The sequence below is a fragment of the Notechis scutatus genome, chromosome 1 (assembly GCF_049901735.1).
Source record: "Notechis scutatus isolate UNSWTSFEM ecotype Mainland chromosome 1, rNotScu1.2, whole genome shotgun sequence".
In the NCBI taxonomy this organism is placed as follows: Eukaryota; Metazoa; Chordata; class Lepidosauria; order Squamata; family Elapidae; genus Notechis; species Notechis scutatus.
Window position 1 is genome coordinate 95618063 of NC_142009.1, and position 18239 is coordinate 95636301.

Below are 18239 nucleotides of genomic sequence, written 5' to 3' on the forward strand. Positions count from 1 at the left end.
CAAAAAGCCCATTAGATGTCTAGTTTTATATACTTTACTGTATATAGAATTTTGAAAGCCAATAAAGATTCACTGAATTTTTCTTTGACAAATGCAATGCAGGAGGAGTACGTACATTTTTAAAATCATTTATATTTTCTCTTCACTTTTCATGCTACCCAAAGCACTTTTCCAATAACAGAGATAGTCTAACATGTACTACACATTCCAGAAATCCATTATTCATATTTAAGATGTTGTCCTTGTACTCTATTCCCATTGTTAAATTTTCTTTTAAAATTAGGCAGAATAAATATTTTTTAAACATACACTACGATTTGTTAAGGCCAAGAATAAATCTAAAGAATTTAATATCTACACATAACAACATTTACTGGTATTTTTACTAACCTATTTACCTACAGATTGTCTTTTCTTTGTTCTATGTAGTATAATTTGGAGCAATGAGAAACAGTTACACACAGAACATTTCACTCAGAATTATTCCACATTTGTATTCACTGAATGGTCCCAATTTTCATTAGGTTCTGCTATTTGGTAAATGGTATTTTAATGTGTTTAACAGTTTTTATTCATTGAAAAAAGCTGCAGTGCAATTTTTCCTCACTTCAGTGTAGTAATTTCTAATCCTCTGTGTCGTTCAGCAGACATTAAAGTATATAATGTTGGCAGTAATGGGATACTGGATCTTGGAGATACTTGAGAAATTCAAGTATCTAGACCAAGTATTTAATATGATTGCTAGCGTGGCAGACACTGTTGACTTCTAAATGCAAACGAGATTAAACAAGATGCAGCTTTTGAAGCAATAGCAGTGCAGTTTACGGTCTGCTATTACATTAATTGTTGTATCCTGAGATTAAAAAGAAAGGAAAGAAATCACCAGCACCATATGATACTATTGGAAAGCTTCTAGGTCACATTGTCTACATTTCACGCAACATTATTCCCTAGTTGAATTCACCGAGTTGTTTCAATTCCCCTTAAGTACTGAAATCTAAACATGGGCTACAAAGCTACTACTGACCTTTTAAACTTTGGAAATGGACTTTTTGTAGTCTAAAATAAAAATGGCAGGAATGTCTCACTGCCTCTGAGAGTTCCAGGCCAGAGAAAGTGTGACTTGGTCATAACAGTAAAGCATTTTCTCTTTAAAAATGTGTTGCCTTTTGAATAAGTTCAACAATTGTTTAAGAACTGTGGTAGCGCAGTGGTTAGAATGCAGTACTGTAGGCTAACTCAGCCCACTGGCAGCAGTTCGATTCTCACCAGCTCAAGGCTGACTCAGCCCTTCATCCTTCGGAGGTCAGTATAATGAGGACCCAGGTTGTTGGAGGTAATATACTGACTCTGTAAACTGCTTAGATAGGGCTGTAAAGGTATATAAGTCTAAGTGCTATTGTTAAGTGCTAATTATGTATGTATATTTCAATGCATTTTAAAATGCTTTGATGATTTATCAGCATGTTTTCAACAAAGACCAGTGATACCCATTTTAATGATTATACTTGGAGCACCAAAGGACAGAGTTGTGATCATCTGATACACATTGATAAAGTAACAAAAACATGCAGTTAGTCCTGGACTTATTACCATTAATTTAGTGGCCATTCAAAATTACAACAGCTGTGAAATCAAGTAACTTATGACTGGTCCTCACGTTTGTGGCTCTTATAGTATCTCCATGGTCATGTGAACCAGATCTGGACACTTGGCAATTGGCATGCACTTACGAGCATTGCAGTGTCCTGGGATCTTATGAACATGCCATTTGTGAACTTCCCAGCCAGCTTCCAACAAGCAAAGTCAATGGGAGAAGTCAAATTCACTTAACGATCATGTGATTCACTTAATAACTGCAGTGACCCAATTAGGGCTGTAAGTTGATGACTATCTGTTCTGACCCAAGCCTCGTTCAAAGCAAACAAGCACCAAACAGAGATAAAAGCATAACCTTTTAATGCTTTTCTGCGAATTCCATTCATTCACAGTAAAACTCTATTAAAAACTAATTGTTCCAGATAAGAACAAGCCTTGCCAAGATTGTGCAAGGCTGCCAAAAATGCTAGATTTAATTGCAATAATCAAATAATCAAAACCAAAAGTCTCCAAACACAAACAGAATAGTCCGAACTTCCACAAGACTTGAAGTACAAGAACTTCTTTGCTTCCTGCAAAGAATCCCACCTCTGAGGGCTGGCTTTTATCCCTTATGGGAGGGGCCATCACCTTGCAGCCTTACTCCTGAGTTGCCCGTGCTGCTGCAGCTGTTCTTTCCTTTGAGCAGCCCTGCGCACATGTGCATTGGGCATAGGCTCCTCGGGGTCCTCTGTATCACTGCTGCCAGCCTCCACAAGCTCCAAAGGCAGCACTCCACTCTCTGATAGTTCAGGTCCCATCCCTGCATCACACACAGGCCCTCATCTGAGTCCTTGCTCTCTAAGATCTCAGCCGTCCTCACCTGCTGCCGGCGAACCATAACACTATCTGTATGAAGGAACTTCATACTGAGATGGGAGCTTCCTCCATTGTTTATATTAGTCATCTTTGTTTCTATTACACCCTATGCTAAAGTTTCAGAATAAGAAAAAAATTAACATATAAATGGTGTCTATCAAGGTAATGCCTTCTGTTCCCATCGCCAACTTTCTCTATTGAACATGCTGTTTGTGCAGGGATCTACCAATGCACAGGTATCATCATGTGTATTGTAGATAAAAATGATGATTCTTCATGAGCATGAACAGCTCCTGGAGGAGGGAAGGTTTCTGAATGTCAGCAGACAAGCTTTGCCTTTTCCAATGAACTATAGAAAAATGGCTGGAAATCCCTTGGTTGCATTAAAATGGTTTTGTGGGGGGAGGGGGGTGGTTCCCTCTTAGTTTCTTATGGAATTCTACCCAGTTCTGGGACATTCGATTTGGAGACACATTGTTTGGAAGCTCTTGATCTAAATCTTGATCTTGATCTTGCAGGGGTGTCAAACTGGCCGCCTCTGGCCACCCCAGCTCCATGAAGGGGAAAAATATCATGATATCTCACGTGACGGCAACTTGATGCCACGAGTTGAGACCGTGATCTAGTGCATGGATCCTAGCTATGTCAGAATATTAATTTTAAAAATGGGACCTTAGAATGGAGGTAGATCCCACTCCAACCATATTCATTTTTCCCCCATTTTGAACATTAGTATATGATGACAAAATAGAATGAAATCATGTAACTTATTTCCAATATAGGCGATTGTTCTGGATACAAGTAGAATAGCAGTCTTGTATCTGTGACTTTCTTTCTACAACTGAAGAAAATGTGACCTCAGAATAGAAAGAAAAAGAAAAAGTTGACAGCAACTAAATGAAACTGCCTTAAGGAGAGTTGCGTTGTTACAGAAAAGTAACCTTCTAGTTGATATAATCTGGGCTGACTAAGAAACTCTGAAGAGGACTACTCTTAAAGGGAAAGTTAGCGTCGTCAAACAAAGCCCACTACAGACACTATCAATTGCCTCTTCTAGACAATGCAGGATACCTTCTCTTATATTCCAGGGGTCTTCAAGCAGTTGTACTGCCTTGACAATCCCTTGGAGGAAATATGTCTGATGTTATGTTTAGCCCTGGATACATTAAATAGATTTTTTAGCTATTTTACAGTATAAAAAAGGTGACACCGGCATAAAATTGGATTACTTTTAGAGCAGGCTTTTGAAAAGTAAGAAAGGTGAAACAGTATATATGTGTTGTGGAAGCCAAATCTGTGCAGAAAAGAATAAAAACAAGGAACAGAAGCAGGAGTTGCTGAGGGATCAAAGACCTTGACATCAGTGAAGGTAGAAGAGATGTAGTAGAGAAGGCTCAAGTGGAATGCGCAAAGAAATAAGAGAAGCAATGAAAGGTTAAGACAAAGCTGTGAAGAAACTTACGAGCTGAATGGTTTGTATTTATACTGAAGTGCTAGGTCATCAGAACAACCTGTTACAGTTTTAAAGGCTTTCTCAATTTCTTTCTATTCAGTTTGTTAGTTTTGCACATTTTTTTGTGCAAAACAAGTCAATACAAAAATTGCAAATGAAAGTGCATGCAAAATTCAAAAAGTAAAAAAAAACAGATAACTAAATATACAGAAGTAAAATCTACACAAAATATATTCATTTTTAGACTTATTATACTATTGTTTTATCTCAGGTATGTATTTATTTTCTGCTCTTGCTACTTTCAATTATTTTAATAGCTCAAAATCATTCAATGAGATGGCAGCTGTATAACTGAATAAAATTACAATTGTTTTCAGAAAAGCATTTTTTTAAAAAAAAAAAATTGGATGATGCTTAAACTGATGTAAACTTACATGGTGTTCATTTATATTGCAATGAAATCAACAGCCCTTAATTTTGAGTAAACCTGTCTATAATTATACAAAGAATTAATTATTTCTGTGCCTTTTTTCTTAATGTACCAGTTGTTAATAATATATGTTGGCTCTATATCCAGCACGCTTAATTGAATCCTTGAGAAAATTCGTGTATTGTAGAAGCACCAAAAAGTACTCAGTTGATTCAATCAATTAATTTATAGGGTGCTAAAGTTAATCCCAAACATCATGTATAGAATTAGACTAATTCAACAAATGAATTACCTTGTGGAGAAATCTAAATACAGACAATTGAACCTGCACTCTCAAATCCCCAGCACTTGGAAAAACATGGTTGCCCATGAATCCTGAAAGTATAGTCTACACCTCTGACTGCAGTTGCCAAGCAACACCTTCTTGCTCCTACACAGACAATGGGTAGGAAGCTAGTAGTATCCTGAATCCTTACCAGCACTTACATAGTTTAAGGGCTCAGGGATGCCACCAACTGAGGCAAATGAGTGGGTGTTCTTGGTACCTCAAATGGTAATGCTTAACAAATGTGATTGTGTGCTGCCGAATGACTGATTATGTGATCTCGCTTGGTTAGTGGATGATTGGATTAAGCATTTTATGAGAATAGATTTACTGTGCATTATTTACTCTATTTACATCATTTAATTAGAAAGCTGAATAATAATTAATAGATTCCTATGCTGCATGATAAACAGTGTATTATTTATTTCTTCTGGTGGTCTGTTGAGTCATTATTAGTCTAGTAGTTTATCTCTTATTTCTAGATTAGGGATGTTAGTTGGAAATGATTCTTTTAAACATTTAGGAAATATTATTTGTCCACAAGCTAACAAAATGAGCGATATTGATCTATGATATAAAATTATCTGATATAATTAAAGGCAACAAAGAGAGAAAATACAATCTACTTCTATCAGTCCTGAATGATAGAATCTCACCAAAGGGAACAAAATGCTTTTTCAACAGTTACCTGTAGATGGCATTCATCCCATTGCTGTATGTGGCTCTTATAAGGAGTCTTTTTATATTCGCCAAAACAGTCATAAATTCCCTTTTGCTGACAGGAATGCCGTGCAGCATGAATAAGTTGTGCTTCAGTAAGACTTCTTCTGTGTGCTCTTCAAATGGATTCAGGTGAATCCCTTCCTGCGAAGTCCTTATTCTCAACCCACTTCCCTAATTTTAAAAAATGACAAGGATGAAAACACTAAAAAAAGCAAGTTTCAATGCTGCATTATTAGAGAGCAGAACACCTTGATATGAATGCATACTGTGTAGTGTGTTTTATATACATGATGTATTCTTCAGAAACAATGCCACTGTCTCTAGGAAAACATGGTCAATGCAAAAAGGTAAATCAGATCACCTATATAGGAAACTGATGTCACATATTTATATTTTCATGAACAGAGAATTATGTCCGGCATTCATTATCAAGAGGTTCAGAGGTAACATAAAATGAAATGAATACATATAAGTAGCGCATGCTACATCCAGAGTATGCAATTCAGATAACTTTTATATTATGCTTTAATTAATAGTGATTCTATGCAGAGCTTGGAAGAAATGCTTTGATTCAATAAAGATTTGTGTGTTGAACTTCCTTAAAACAGTTTGGTAAAGCAAACCACCAATGTGTATGCAGGTACACCAACACATATATTTCAATGAAATAAAGCAGCCACTCTACTCTGTTTCTAGTATAGCTAAAGGCCCATAGACATGAGCCGAAACCTCTTCTGGGTATTTGAAGAATCTTTATGCATCTTGCTGAAACAAAGCCAAAGTTGCATCAGAGGAATGATGTCATTTAAAAATGGGTCTTATTTTCAATAAGTGTTTCTTTAAGTGCCATTTCTGGATGTTATTATGCCCACAGTTTGTGTGCATCTGTCTAAAATAAATAGAATGTAACAATGATTACCTAAAATAGTAGCCCATGTGTGGTTGTGATTATCATGTTCTGGAATGATTTACGTGTTCTGGAATATTACTTAACATTAATGCAATCCCTTTCTTTACCATCCAAATATAATAGACATAGACATGGCTATGTTTGCATGTTATTACTCTACTTTTAAATCAAACTCTGGGTGGCTCAGCATCTAATATATATATTGCAAAATGCTAAGAAATATTCCAGAACATGTAAATCATTGTTCAGATAATCACAGCCATGCCTGCGCTAGTCTTTGAGGTAATCAGGTTAACTTTTATTTATTTTAAGCAGACACACACAAACTGTGCACCTAATAACATAAAATGATGATATGGTGTAACATCAGAGGTGGTATTCAGTGGGTTCTGACCAGTTCTAGAGAACCGGTAGCAGAAATTTTGAGTAGTTCAGAGAACCAGCAAATACCACCTCTGACTGGAGATTTTACAGTATCCTTCCCCTGCCATGCCACAGAACCGGTAGTAAAAAAAATTTGAATCTCACCACTGTGTAACATGCAATGTGTTGTTGTTCATCTGAAGTTGTATTTACCTACTTTTAAGAACTGCTAAGGACCAGATAATTCTTACTAAGTCCTGATACTTAAAACTATAGAACTCAAAGAGAATGTACTTATTTTTTCACATGACTGTGTGTAAGTATGTATATGTATGTTTATATATGTATGTATATTTATTTTTATATATGCATATATATTTGTGTGTGTGTGTGTGTGTTATTGTATATAACAATATATACAAACAATAAAACAAATCCAATAAAACCAAAATCAGAATGACCTGCCAACACAAGCATACCTCACTCACCCTATACCAACTCTTGAAGGAGAAGTCAGGTCTTAAGTACTTTTCAGAAGATAAAAAGGGTAGGGCCTGCTGGCTTTCAAGGGGAGAGGTATTTCTGCTGTTTTATTTCCCATCTTTGAAATAAAAATCATACAGCAGCTCTTTTGGGGAAGAGAACTCCTGCAATGAAGTTTCTTTCTTAGCCCTATGGATTCTGCTTACAGTGTGCTGTTGGCAGTTTACACATTCATATCTAGTGAGATAATATTCTACCTCTATGATGACATCGGGCTGAAGGATGGCCTCAGCAATATCTTCTTCCCCAGCGAGGTCATATGAAACAGTAAATTTCAGATGTCCTCCAGCTGCTGTTATCTGTAGTTAAAGGAAAAACAACAACAAATGATATTGGTTATATAACAGAAAACATGCCCTTAAACAGAAAACATGCCTTTGAACAGCTCTTTTCCAATTATAGGACTTTCAAGGGCAAAGACTTCTCCCATAATGAAAGGACATGTGGATGATAGAGAGCTTCCAGGGAAGTGTCATTGTGAGCTGTCCCTGTCCTAACGCAATTTCTCTTTGCCACAACCACTGCGGCAACGCTCTGTCATATAAGTAATGTTCCTCTGGACCCTTCATAAAGACTGGAATCCTAAGAAAAAGCAGTTTTCCCCTAAAGGTCTACCATAAAGGAAGTAACATATGTTACAGTATAATTTTCTTTTCAACATTCTCTCTCGATCTCTCGCTTCTTACACTCTATTTTTATAAAACTCACCAACATGTATTTGGCTGATATTATATTGTCAAAAGCAGGTGGAGGAACTGGAGGATATGTGCTTGTTTATCTGTCCTGCCTCTCTTACTTTCTTCCCCATGTCCATTTTCCAGGTTCAGAGTTACTACAGGGGCAATCTGTGACAGAAGCTTGGAGGAGTAGGCTGCTATTACAGAATGGGCTTTTTTTCCCTTTTCTTTTTGACAAGGTATAATCTAAAATAGAAGAAATGTGTCCCTAGGAAGTCAAGCACATTTAATTTAAAGGAAAGTCACTATATTTTTTCTTATAGCTGTATGTTGCCTTTTGCTTCGCATTGGTCACTGGGTCAAAAACAGCATAAGGAAAACTTTGACTCTCATGATACTATAATGTTACATCTATTTATTTATTTTTTGTTAAGCATCAACACTTTATTGATTGTGTTTGCTCTAGTGGTTAAGGCATCGGGCTAGAAATTAGGAGACCAGAGTTCACGTCCTGCCTTAGCCATGAAAGCCAACTGATGACTTTGGGCTAGTCTCTCTCTCTCTGTCCCTCCCTCCCTCCCTCTCCCCCTCTCTCGCCAACCAACCTTATTGGGTTGCTATTCTGGGGAAAATAGGATGAGGAAGGTGTGCTGGATATGTTTGCTGCCTTGAGTTATTTGTAAAATCACTAAAAGTGGGACATAAACAAGCCAAATTACACTATGCAGAAGCCTGTTGATGGCAGATGAGATTCTGCCGAAACGTTGCTACAACTTTAAAAGCACAACTACAATGACGTGGGAAAATACCTGAACAAAGCTGAATACCAGATAGATAGATAGATAGATAGATAGATAGATAGATAGATAGATAGATAGATATAGATATAGATATAGATATAGATATAGATATAGATATAGATATAGATATAGATATAGATATAGATGATATAGATATAGATATAGATATAGATAGATATAGATATAGATATAGATATAGATATATGTGGATCTTTGGTTATTTGGGTTAGCACAACTACAATGACGTGGGAAAATACCCGAACAAAGCTGAACACCATACATACATACATACATATAAATATGTATATGAATATGTATATGTATATATTGAAATAAAGCAAATTTCATTATCAAATATAAACTAAGGGCTGAGAATCAGAAAGGCCATTCCAACACTGTGTACTTATGCAGCAAATTCTCCACAGTACTTCACCTCAGGGTGGGTAAGGAAGCCCTCCTATTTTTTGTTTAAGAATACATATGGGTGATCTGCCAATATATACAGAAGGTTGTAATACATAGAATGTGCTAACATCCATTCTTCTTAACCTAGATACACGGCACACCAAGAAACCTAATTAGATAATCTATATAAATGTGAACTAACTTTGATTAAAGGCATCTGTTATGCAACATTAACCACAAGAGATCTCAAATCAGTTTTAGGCAGGACTGGAGAAGTAACGTAGGCTTCAGGTAGTCCTCAACTTATGACCACAATTGAGCCCAACATTTAGATTGCCAAGTAAGAAATTTGTTAAGTGAGTTTGCCCCATTTTACAACTTTTCTTACCAGGTTTGTTAATTGAATCATTTCAGTTGTTAAATCAGTCACATGGTTGTTAAGTGAACCTGGCTTCCACATTCGCTTTGCTTGCCAGGTCGCAAAAGGTGATTACATAACCACTGGACACAGCAACTGTCATAAATATGAGTCAGTTGTCAAGTGTCTGAATTTTGATCATATGACCATGGGGATGCTGTAATGGTCATTTAAGTGTGAAAAATGGCCATAAGTCACTTTTTTCAATGCCGTTGTAACTTTGAACAGTCACAAAATGAACTGTTGTACGTTGAGGACTACCTGTATTACATATGCCCAATATACATATGCTCGATGCATATATATTGAGCATATGTGTGTATATATGCATCTGTGTATATGTAAGTATGTACATATATTTGGGGTAAAGCCTCTGTCTATCATCTAATGGTATAGTAACATACAGGATTAAAAATGTAAAAAAACTAATGAATGATGAAAGGTATCTATAAAAGTATCTAGATCTCCAAGGTCCTTTCCAATGCTATTATTGGAATGCTATTATTCAGAATAACAGGACTGGAAGGGACCGTGGAGGTCTTCTAGTCTAACCCCATGTTCAAGCAGGAGACCCTATACCTGTGATGGCAAACCTATGGCATGCGTACCACAGGTGGCATGCAGACCCATTTGTGCCGGCACGCGAGCTACAGGCAAACTTACCTCACTGCGCATATGCGTGCTTCATAGCTGATTTTCGGCCAGTTTGAGGCCTTTTTCGGCCTCCAGAGGCTTGAGGAAGGCTTCTGAAGGCCCATTTCATCACTTTCTGTTTTTCCAGAAATACTGGAAGTGACAAAATGGGCCTAGTTTTCAGCCTGCAGAGCCTGCAGAAGCCTTCCTCAAGCCCCTGGGAGGTCGAAAAAGGCCTCAAACCAGCTGAAAATCAACTGTGAGGCACAGTGCAGATAAGGGGGCGGCAGTGGATGGGTGGGGATTGCGCGCACATGTGTAGCGGGCATGGGGAGGCACACAAAGCTTTCTGGGTGCTGGCACGCGAGTGTGATCGTGCTAGCGTGCACACAATTTTTGGCACAGGAGCCCCAAAAGGTTAGCCACCACTGCCCTATACCATTTCAATGGTTGTTCAATCTCTTCCTAAAAACACTCCAGTGATGGAGCATCCCCAACTTTTGAAGTCAACTTGTTCCACTGATTAATTGCTCTAACTATCAGGAAATTTCTCCTTAACTGTGGCATCTGCTTTTGCAACACAGCTTCCACTTGTACGAAAAGGGGCCTGAGTAAACCACTGATCTGGGGCTGGTGGCTGACCCTTTGACATTTTCAAATTGATGGGAAAAGGCAATACGAGGCTGGGGTAGATAGGTTGTGCAGCAGGCATTCCATTCTCTGCCTCTAAGGCTAGCCAGAGTTGCTCTCCATCTCAGCTTATCCCAAGCAGTGAAGTCTTTTTAATCATTACCTGTGCCATCAGAAGTACAGCATGTGAGTAGTTTTCATTTTGCTTTGCTTTTACTTTGCTTTTCATATTTGCTGCATATTGTAGACCTCTTGCTATTCACACCCTCTAGTGGATCATGACCCATAGCTTGGAGACTCTCTGAATTAGCACTTATTTGATAGGATTTTGTCTAGAAGTTTAAGAATACTAATATGAAATATATAAAACCCACACTCTTTGCTTCTGTTACCGAGCTTACATTTCAAATATCACAATATGTTGGTTTTTTTAGAGCCCCTAATTTTTGACCTTCTCAAAAGAAATGCGATAATTGAAAGGAAAAAAATAGAGCAGTGCTAGTGTTAAAATTGATACATTCTGCAAAGTCAGGTATTCTATTAAGCACAATATAGAAAAGTGTTTATCCTTCATTTCCAAACGTATAATTCTTTGTTGAGTGAAAAACTGTGTGACAATCAGAGTTTGCTTTGGTGAGACAATAAAAATCGATTAAATAAATACAATACCCTAGAACAAGTTCAAATTGCTGATAAAATAAAACTGAATATATCTGTGAACTGTGTGAAGATTTCTAACATTATTTCTTGTGCATGAATTGCCAAGGTGTGCACCCTGTAACAAAAGTTTGGTGAATGTGTTTGAACTTGTGTGAGTTGACTCTGAGAATTCTCACACCGCCATGAATCCCAGAGCATTTGTATCTCAGCAAAGTTCTCCCTTTGGGCCAACCACAAATTCTGGCATATGTGCAAATTAATGCAAGGATTTTCTATATTGCTACACAGGTAGTCTTCGACTTAATATAGTTTGAAGTTACATTGGCATTTTAAAAAGTGACTTATGACCATTTTTCATACTTATGATCTTTGCAGCATCCCCATGGTCACGTAATCAAATTTCAGATGCTTGGCAAGTGGTTCATATTTATGACAGTCGCAGTGTCCTGGAGTCATGTGACAACCTTTTGCGACCTCTGACAAGCAAAGGTAATGGGCAAGCCAGATTCAGTTAACAACTGTGTTACCATCTTAACAACTGCAGTGATTCACTTAACAACTATGGCAAGAAAGGTTGTAAAATGAGGCAAAATTCACTTAATAATTGTCTTCTGCTTAGCAACAGAAATTTTGGGTTCAGTTGTGGCCATAAATTGAGGAATACCTGTATTTAACTTGTTATCCTGGAGTTCAAGACAACTTAGAACTGGAAATTTGAAGAAGCTCTTCAGAAAAATGAATGTAGACTGGGCAAAGTATTAGAATTAGAAAAATAGAGTTGGAAGGGACCTTGGAGGTCTACTGTCAGTGTCAGCTGGGACTTTCCCAGGAATGAAGGAATGGCTGAATTAAGCCCTGCTCTTAGAAGATGGAGTTAGAGGGACCTATCTGAGATATTTTCTTGAACCTACAATTATAGATTAGAGGTAAATGGGTATGCTCACTTATAGTTCTCTCCGGAATAAACATTTTCCCCTCCTAATTGAGCATAGTTTGGGAAGCTTCTGGAGATGAGAAGTTGGGGGGAGGGAGGCATCCCTTTTCAGGTGATCCAGTTAGGGAAGATGAGAGACCAGAAAGGGGAGACATCTTAAGGGCCAAAAGCCTTTGGCAGAAGAACACCATTCTTTTCTTGTGGTATTAATTAGTATCGTATACTAATAGTATAATAGTCCCCTCTTTGTTGATATGGTTGTTAAGTATCAGGCCAGTTCCTACAACAGGATCTTATTTAGTTGTGACTTAACTGCAATTGTTATTCTGCCAAAGGTGATGAGCTTAATCTTGTGACTGGTCCCCAGTTATGGGAACTGAGCATTCAGCTTGATGGTATAGTCTCAGAAACAATTACATGGTTTGAAGATCCTCCTAGAATTGTTACTAGAGGTTCAAGCATTTTCAGTGGCTAGGAGGACCTATGCCAATATTAGTTTGTGTGTCAAAAATGTCCTTTCTTGGATAAGTACACTTAGTTATGGCTGCTCCTGCAACAGTAACCTCACATTTATCTTAGTATAATGTATGCAATATGGACCAAGTTTGTATTTGGTTTTGAAGCTTCCATTGGTAGAATTGCAATGGCTATGTTGCTTGGAAGAGTATCCGGCCATCTATTGTAGCCGTCACTTGGATAACAAGCCAGGATCAAAATTCTGGTTATGATATACTGTATAAAGTTCTATATAACTTGCGGCGAGCTGTAAACCTGATGGACCTTCACCATTACTGACATAAGGCTCTTCCAAACCATTCACTAAATTGAAGGCAATGCTTCAGGAAATGGGTTTGCAGAACATGAATGGATGATGCTGCCTTTAGCTTATCTCCATCTTATTATAAATGTACCTTCTGCACGTGCCCTTTTTCCTTCTAAATACTGCATTAAAAAACCCTGCTACACTGAGCCATGCTAAATGGCTAAAGTAAGCTATCCATAATGGCTTACTTCTTACCAAAACAAGATGAGGGACAGAAACCCGCCTTCTCTCATTGAGTGCTTGAGGCTACTGATTTTGGCCTTTTGACAGTCCTGATTCTCCCACTGTTCCAAAAAGTCACCTCTCCCACTTCCTTCCCAGGAGAACAGTGGAGAGAGGAGGGCGAAAATAAGGACTCTGTGGAACTAGAAAACAAGCAAACTAAAAAGACTCATTTCTCTTCTTTCTTTCCATCCATTATGCCCGCAACCCATGCATGGGGAGTGGGGTTTTTGGGGTCCTCTTACCTGGCTTATCAGTATGGTGAAAAGAGGACAGGCGATTCTTGGCCCTAGGATGCTTCTCCATAACATTGTCAGATCAGTCTTAGCATCATTGCTGAGACATGGACCGAAATCTGGATAATAGGGTTTTAGGCTGCAGATCCCATAATCAATCATTGAGTGTCATGGGAGATTTGCATGGCTGGATAACGTCACCTAATGGGTCTTCTCTCTAATGGCATCTACATCTCATGATATTCTTGAGGTAACCACTCTCATCTTTTATTCATCCCTTCATCCTGGCCTTCCATGTACATGAACGCTGAATCTAGGTAGTCCTTGACTTACAACCACAACTAGGCAATTAAGTGAGTTTTTCCCTATTGTGCGAGATTTTTCCCACAGTTTTAACGTAATCACTGCAGTTGTTAAGCGAATCATGCAGTCGTTAAAGCAAACTGGCTTCCCCATTGACTTTGCTTGTTAAAAGCCAGCTGGGAAAGTTACAAATTGTGATGATGTAATCCCGGGACAATGCAACTGGCTTAAGTACATGCCAGCTGCCAAGTGCCCATATTTTGATCATGTGACCATGGGACTGCTGCAATATTAGTAAGCGTGAAAAATTGTCATTTTTTTCAGTGCTGTAATAGCTTTGAAGGATCACTAAATGAGTGGTTGTAAGTTGAGGACTACCTATAATTTGTTTTGGTGTTCTCCCTACAAAGGAATATGGTTTTTGCTGATTTGAAAATAAATATTTTAAAACAGAAACTTATTAAACCTATTTAAAATGTTTTAAATAAATGTACTAAATGAATAAAATACATGTTTTATGAAAATGTTTTATTTTAGTGTATTTTCTATTTTGCACTGTATGCATTGTTTGTAAGCCTTGGAACTTCTTGGCATAAGAAACCATGTAAACCATAGGTCCACATGCACTCTTCAAAATGATTCGGAAGAAATATTTCAACTTTATATGACTTTGAACATAGCACTTCTTTGCCATATGTTACAGCAATACATCTTTTTTTCAGTTTCCCCACAACCTGGGGATAGCAATAGCACTTAGACTTATATACCGCTTCATAGTGCTTTGACAGCCTTCTTTAAGTGGTTTACAGAGTCGACACATTGCCCTCAACAATCTGGGTCCTCATTTTACTAATCTCAGAAGGATGGAAACAGAAGTGGTATTCATTAGGTTCTGACCAGTTCTGGAGAACTGGTAGTGGAAATTTTGAGTAGTTCGGAGAACCGACAGCAGAAATTTTGAGTAGTTCAGAATACCACCTCTGACTGGCCCCACCCCTATCTATTCTCTGCCTCTCAAGTCCCAGCTGATTGGCTGGGTCTTCTTTTGTTTCCCTGCACAGGAGAATGGAGCTGGAAAGCAGGTTAGTAGGGTGGGGAGGGAATGGAGATTTTACAGTATCCTTCCCCTGCCATGCTCACCAAGCCACGCCCACAAGCCACACCATGCCCACCAAGCCATGCTCACAGAACCAGTAGTAAAATTTTTTGAATCCCATCACTGGATAGAAGGCTGAGTAAACCTTGAGTTGGTAAGAATCGAACTCCTGGCAGTGAGCAGTGAGGTAGCCTGCCATATTTCATTCTAACCCCTGTGCCATCATGGCTCATAAAGAGACTCATCCCATTTTTTTCAGAAAGACAATCTGTTTTAAGTAATAGCAGACAGGTAATGTGCTTGTGCTGGGTCTGAAGTAGTTCTTTAAAATGATTTTCAAATAAAAATGCATTAAATAAGCAAACAAATAAATACTATTGGAGCAAGTATGCATTTGATTTGCAAAGAGAGGACCTAATGTTCTAAATTAAGTTTCCTTCTAGTCCCAACCATATTCGGTTTCAACGAGCCTGCTTGTATGTTTTTCCTAATTGTGAAGCTCAAACCACCACTGTCCACAATTCATATCTTTCCTTATATATTATTAGATCATCCTTAGGTGATGGTGTCTCTCGACAATCGGACAGAAGACATAAGTGAAAATCAATGTTATATTCTCCAGGATTCTATAGGCATGTATTGCAATGTATCTTAAATGGATTAAATTTTTAATGCTTCAAAGCAAATGTAATAAATAAACATTTGAGAAAACATTAAACAATCATTGGGTACAAACAAGCACATATTTAATGCAAGGTAGGATAGCATGCTGTACTATAATTAGAGTCACTCCTGTAAAATGGCACTTATTATTCAGTAGATTTCCAGCATAACCTCAAATTAAAGGCAACTGAGACAAACTGCCAAATGAAGAACAGGCCATCTTACCAGATGGCCAGTAAGTATCTGTACTCCTTTTGGGGGTTACAGGATGCACAGATGGAACATATGAACATCTGTTTGCTTTAATTTACACGCTTATGTTTTAAGAGAATGTTCCATCATTAATCTAGCACTAGATTGGATTAGCAATTTCAGGAATAATAAATACTGACTGGAAATTCACAAAGAGAATTTTTTTATGCATTTGTTGCATTTAGGGAAAAAGGCAAAAAGAGAGACGGAAAAATGAATTCTAATGAAGCTCTTACCATGGAAACTAAGTAGGTAAATCTTACAGAATACAATGTTTAGCTGCAAGTCCATGTAAAGTTCAGCTAAAAGAAGACATCGGTTTAAAAGAACCCTTAATTTCTGGAAAGTCATTTGTTCAAAGTTAGTGTGACAGATTTAGAAACTATTAAAACTCTTTGCTTTGCTTGAATAAGTCTACCAAAAATTAAGGCATTTTTACAATAATGTTCATTACAATGTAAATATTTCCCAATAGAATGTGATGTTTGCCTTACTATAGAATGAGTGCCGTCATCATTTTTCAGGACTAGTGTTAGAGTGTATACATATGTATATAGAGTTTATACATATGTTAGAGTGTATACATATGTATATATGTACACACACACACACACACACACATGCACACACACATGGATTCTATTACTAATTAGTGTCTATTTCAGAATGCCCTGGAGCATCAAGTTGCCACAATTGTGAAAGGTACCGTCACTTCTAGGTCCTTTTATTATCTATTCCATACACAGAGATACCTCCACCACAGTTGCTGGCATCTCCAAATAGCTATGTCTTCAGAGACATACTGGGACAGGGATATTTCCAGTAAAATCCTCCCACTTAACCCTCAATTACGACAGTTTTCATATAACTCAGACCATTCTTTAAAGGGGGTTGAGGAATCAAGATCCAGGTGTAAAATAATAGCTTGGTTCAAAATGGTCATTCATGAGATTCTGAAACGAAAGGATTTTGTTTGTGATAGCTAATAATCAGCATAGTTTTCAAGTACAACGATGAAGAGCATGTATGTATTATAGATCCTCCAAAGTAAACAACTGCTGTATCCATCTTTTAGATTGTTCACTGTGGTTTTATTCTCAGATAAAGGTAGATTAAAATAAAGGAAACGTAGCTAAATCTGGTTTATATCTACTCCAGGGGTGGGATTCAATTTTTTTAACAACCGGTTCTGTGGTCATGGCTTATTTGTTGGGCATGGCTTGGTGGTCATGGGACTGGCTGGGCGTGGCCAACTCAACATCACTCACATCGAGGCACGCATCTCCTCGCCTGGACTCTCATGACTGTGGGGATGCTGCAACAGTCGTGTTAAAAACGATCATAAGTCACTTTTTTCAATGGTCACTCCACACAAGGAAAGTACCAGCAAAGGAGGGGGGAAAAACTCCAGAGATGTTCCTGCAACAGGAAGTCTAGTCCTGCCAAGAATGTAATAAGAGTTAATGGAGAGGCAGTTTCTGTAAGCAACACCAGAATGTTTCCTTCCTGCCTTCCTTACAGGATTAGGCCAGAAATTTCTCCTAACAACTGGTTCTCCAAACTGCTTAGAATGTTAACAACCGGTTCTAGCAAATAGGTGGGAACCTGTAGAATCCCACCCCGATCTACTCCATTCACCTATAGCTATTCCTTTCTATCTTTGCAAATCCTTGCTTCTACCACATCCAAGAAGTGATCTTAAATAATCCTTTTCAGAAAATGCCATGCTTTCTTGGCTAAAACCAGAAGGGAAAGGAAAGGAACTTCAGGATCATTCTTTTATTTCTTCAACACAATACTAGCAGCTTTGGTACAATTATACTAACAATTAAAAACAAATAGTTACGGACAACATAATTGCCACGTTTTCAGCATAGCCTCCAAAAACTGTTTTCTCTTTGTATATCTGATCTTTATTCAAATTATCACTTCTGATAAGGACAATGTGATCTGAGCAGGTTATAATATACATAATACTGTATAGATTAATGGTGTACTATTTTGACATTTTACATACTGTTTGTGGAAGTTATATTTGATGAACTGCAAAACAAACAAGAGATGGGGCCTTATTTAGCCTCTTAATTTGTTGAAAAATATGCTAGGATAAGGATGCCTTTATTGTTAATAAAAACAGACATGTTACATACCAACTACAGAAAAATATTGGCTTGGAATAGGGCTAAAACTAGATATGCAGTGTAATTTCTATGAGCATTTTGATGCAAATCTGCAAGAAACTTAATTGCCACTAATGCAAATTTAGTTGTCCTTTTCAAAGTC

The 18239-nt window shown here is 37.7% G+C and overlaps 1 protein-coding gene across 9 annotated transcripts in view; it reads right to left on the bottom strand.

The window, feature by feature from the left end:
* LAMA2 (laminin subunit alpha 2) overlaps window positions 1–18239 on the bottom strand; it is a 423950-nt gene that overhangs the window by 211331 nt on the left and 194380 nt on the right. For all 9 annotated transcript variants that reach the window (XM_087972045.1, XM_087972041.1, XM_087972015.1 and 6 more), the window contains exons 13-14: window positions 7402–7503; window positions 5354–5559 (exon numbers count right to left, since the gene is read on the bottom strand). In XM_087972045.1, the coding sequence (XP_087828171.1) occupies window positions 5354–5559; window positions 7402–7503 (308 nt within the window). The remainder of the gene's footprint in view (window positions 1–5353; window positions 5560–7401; window positions 7504–18239) is intronic.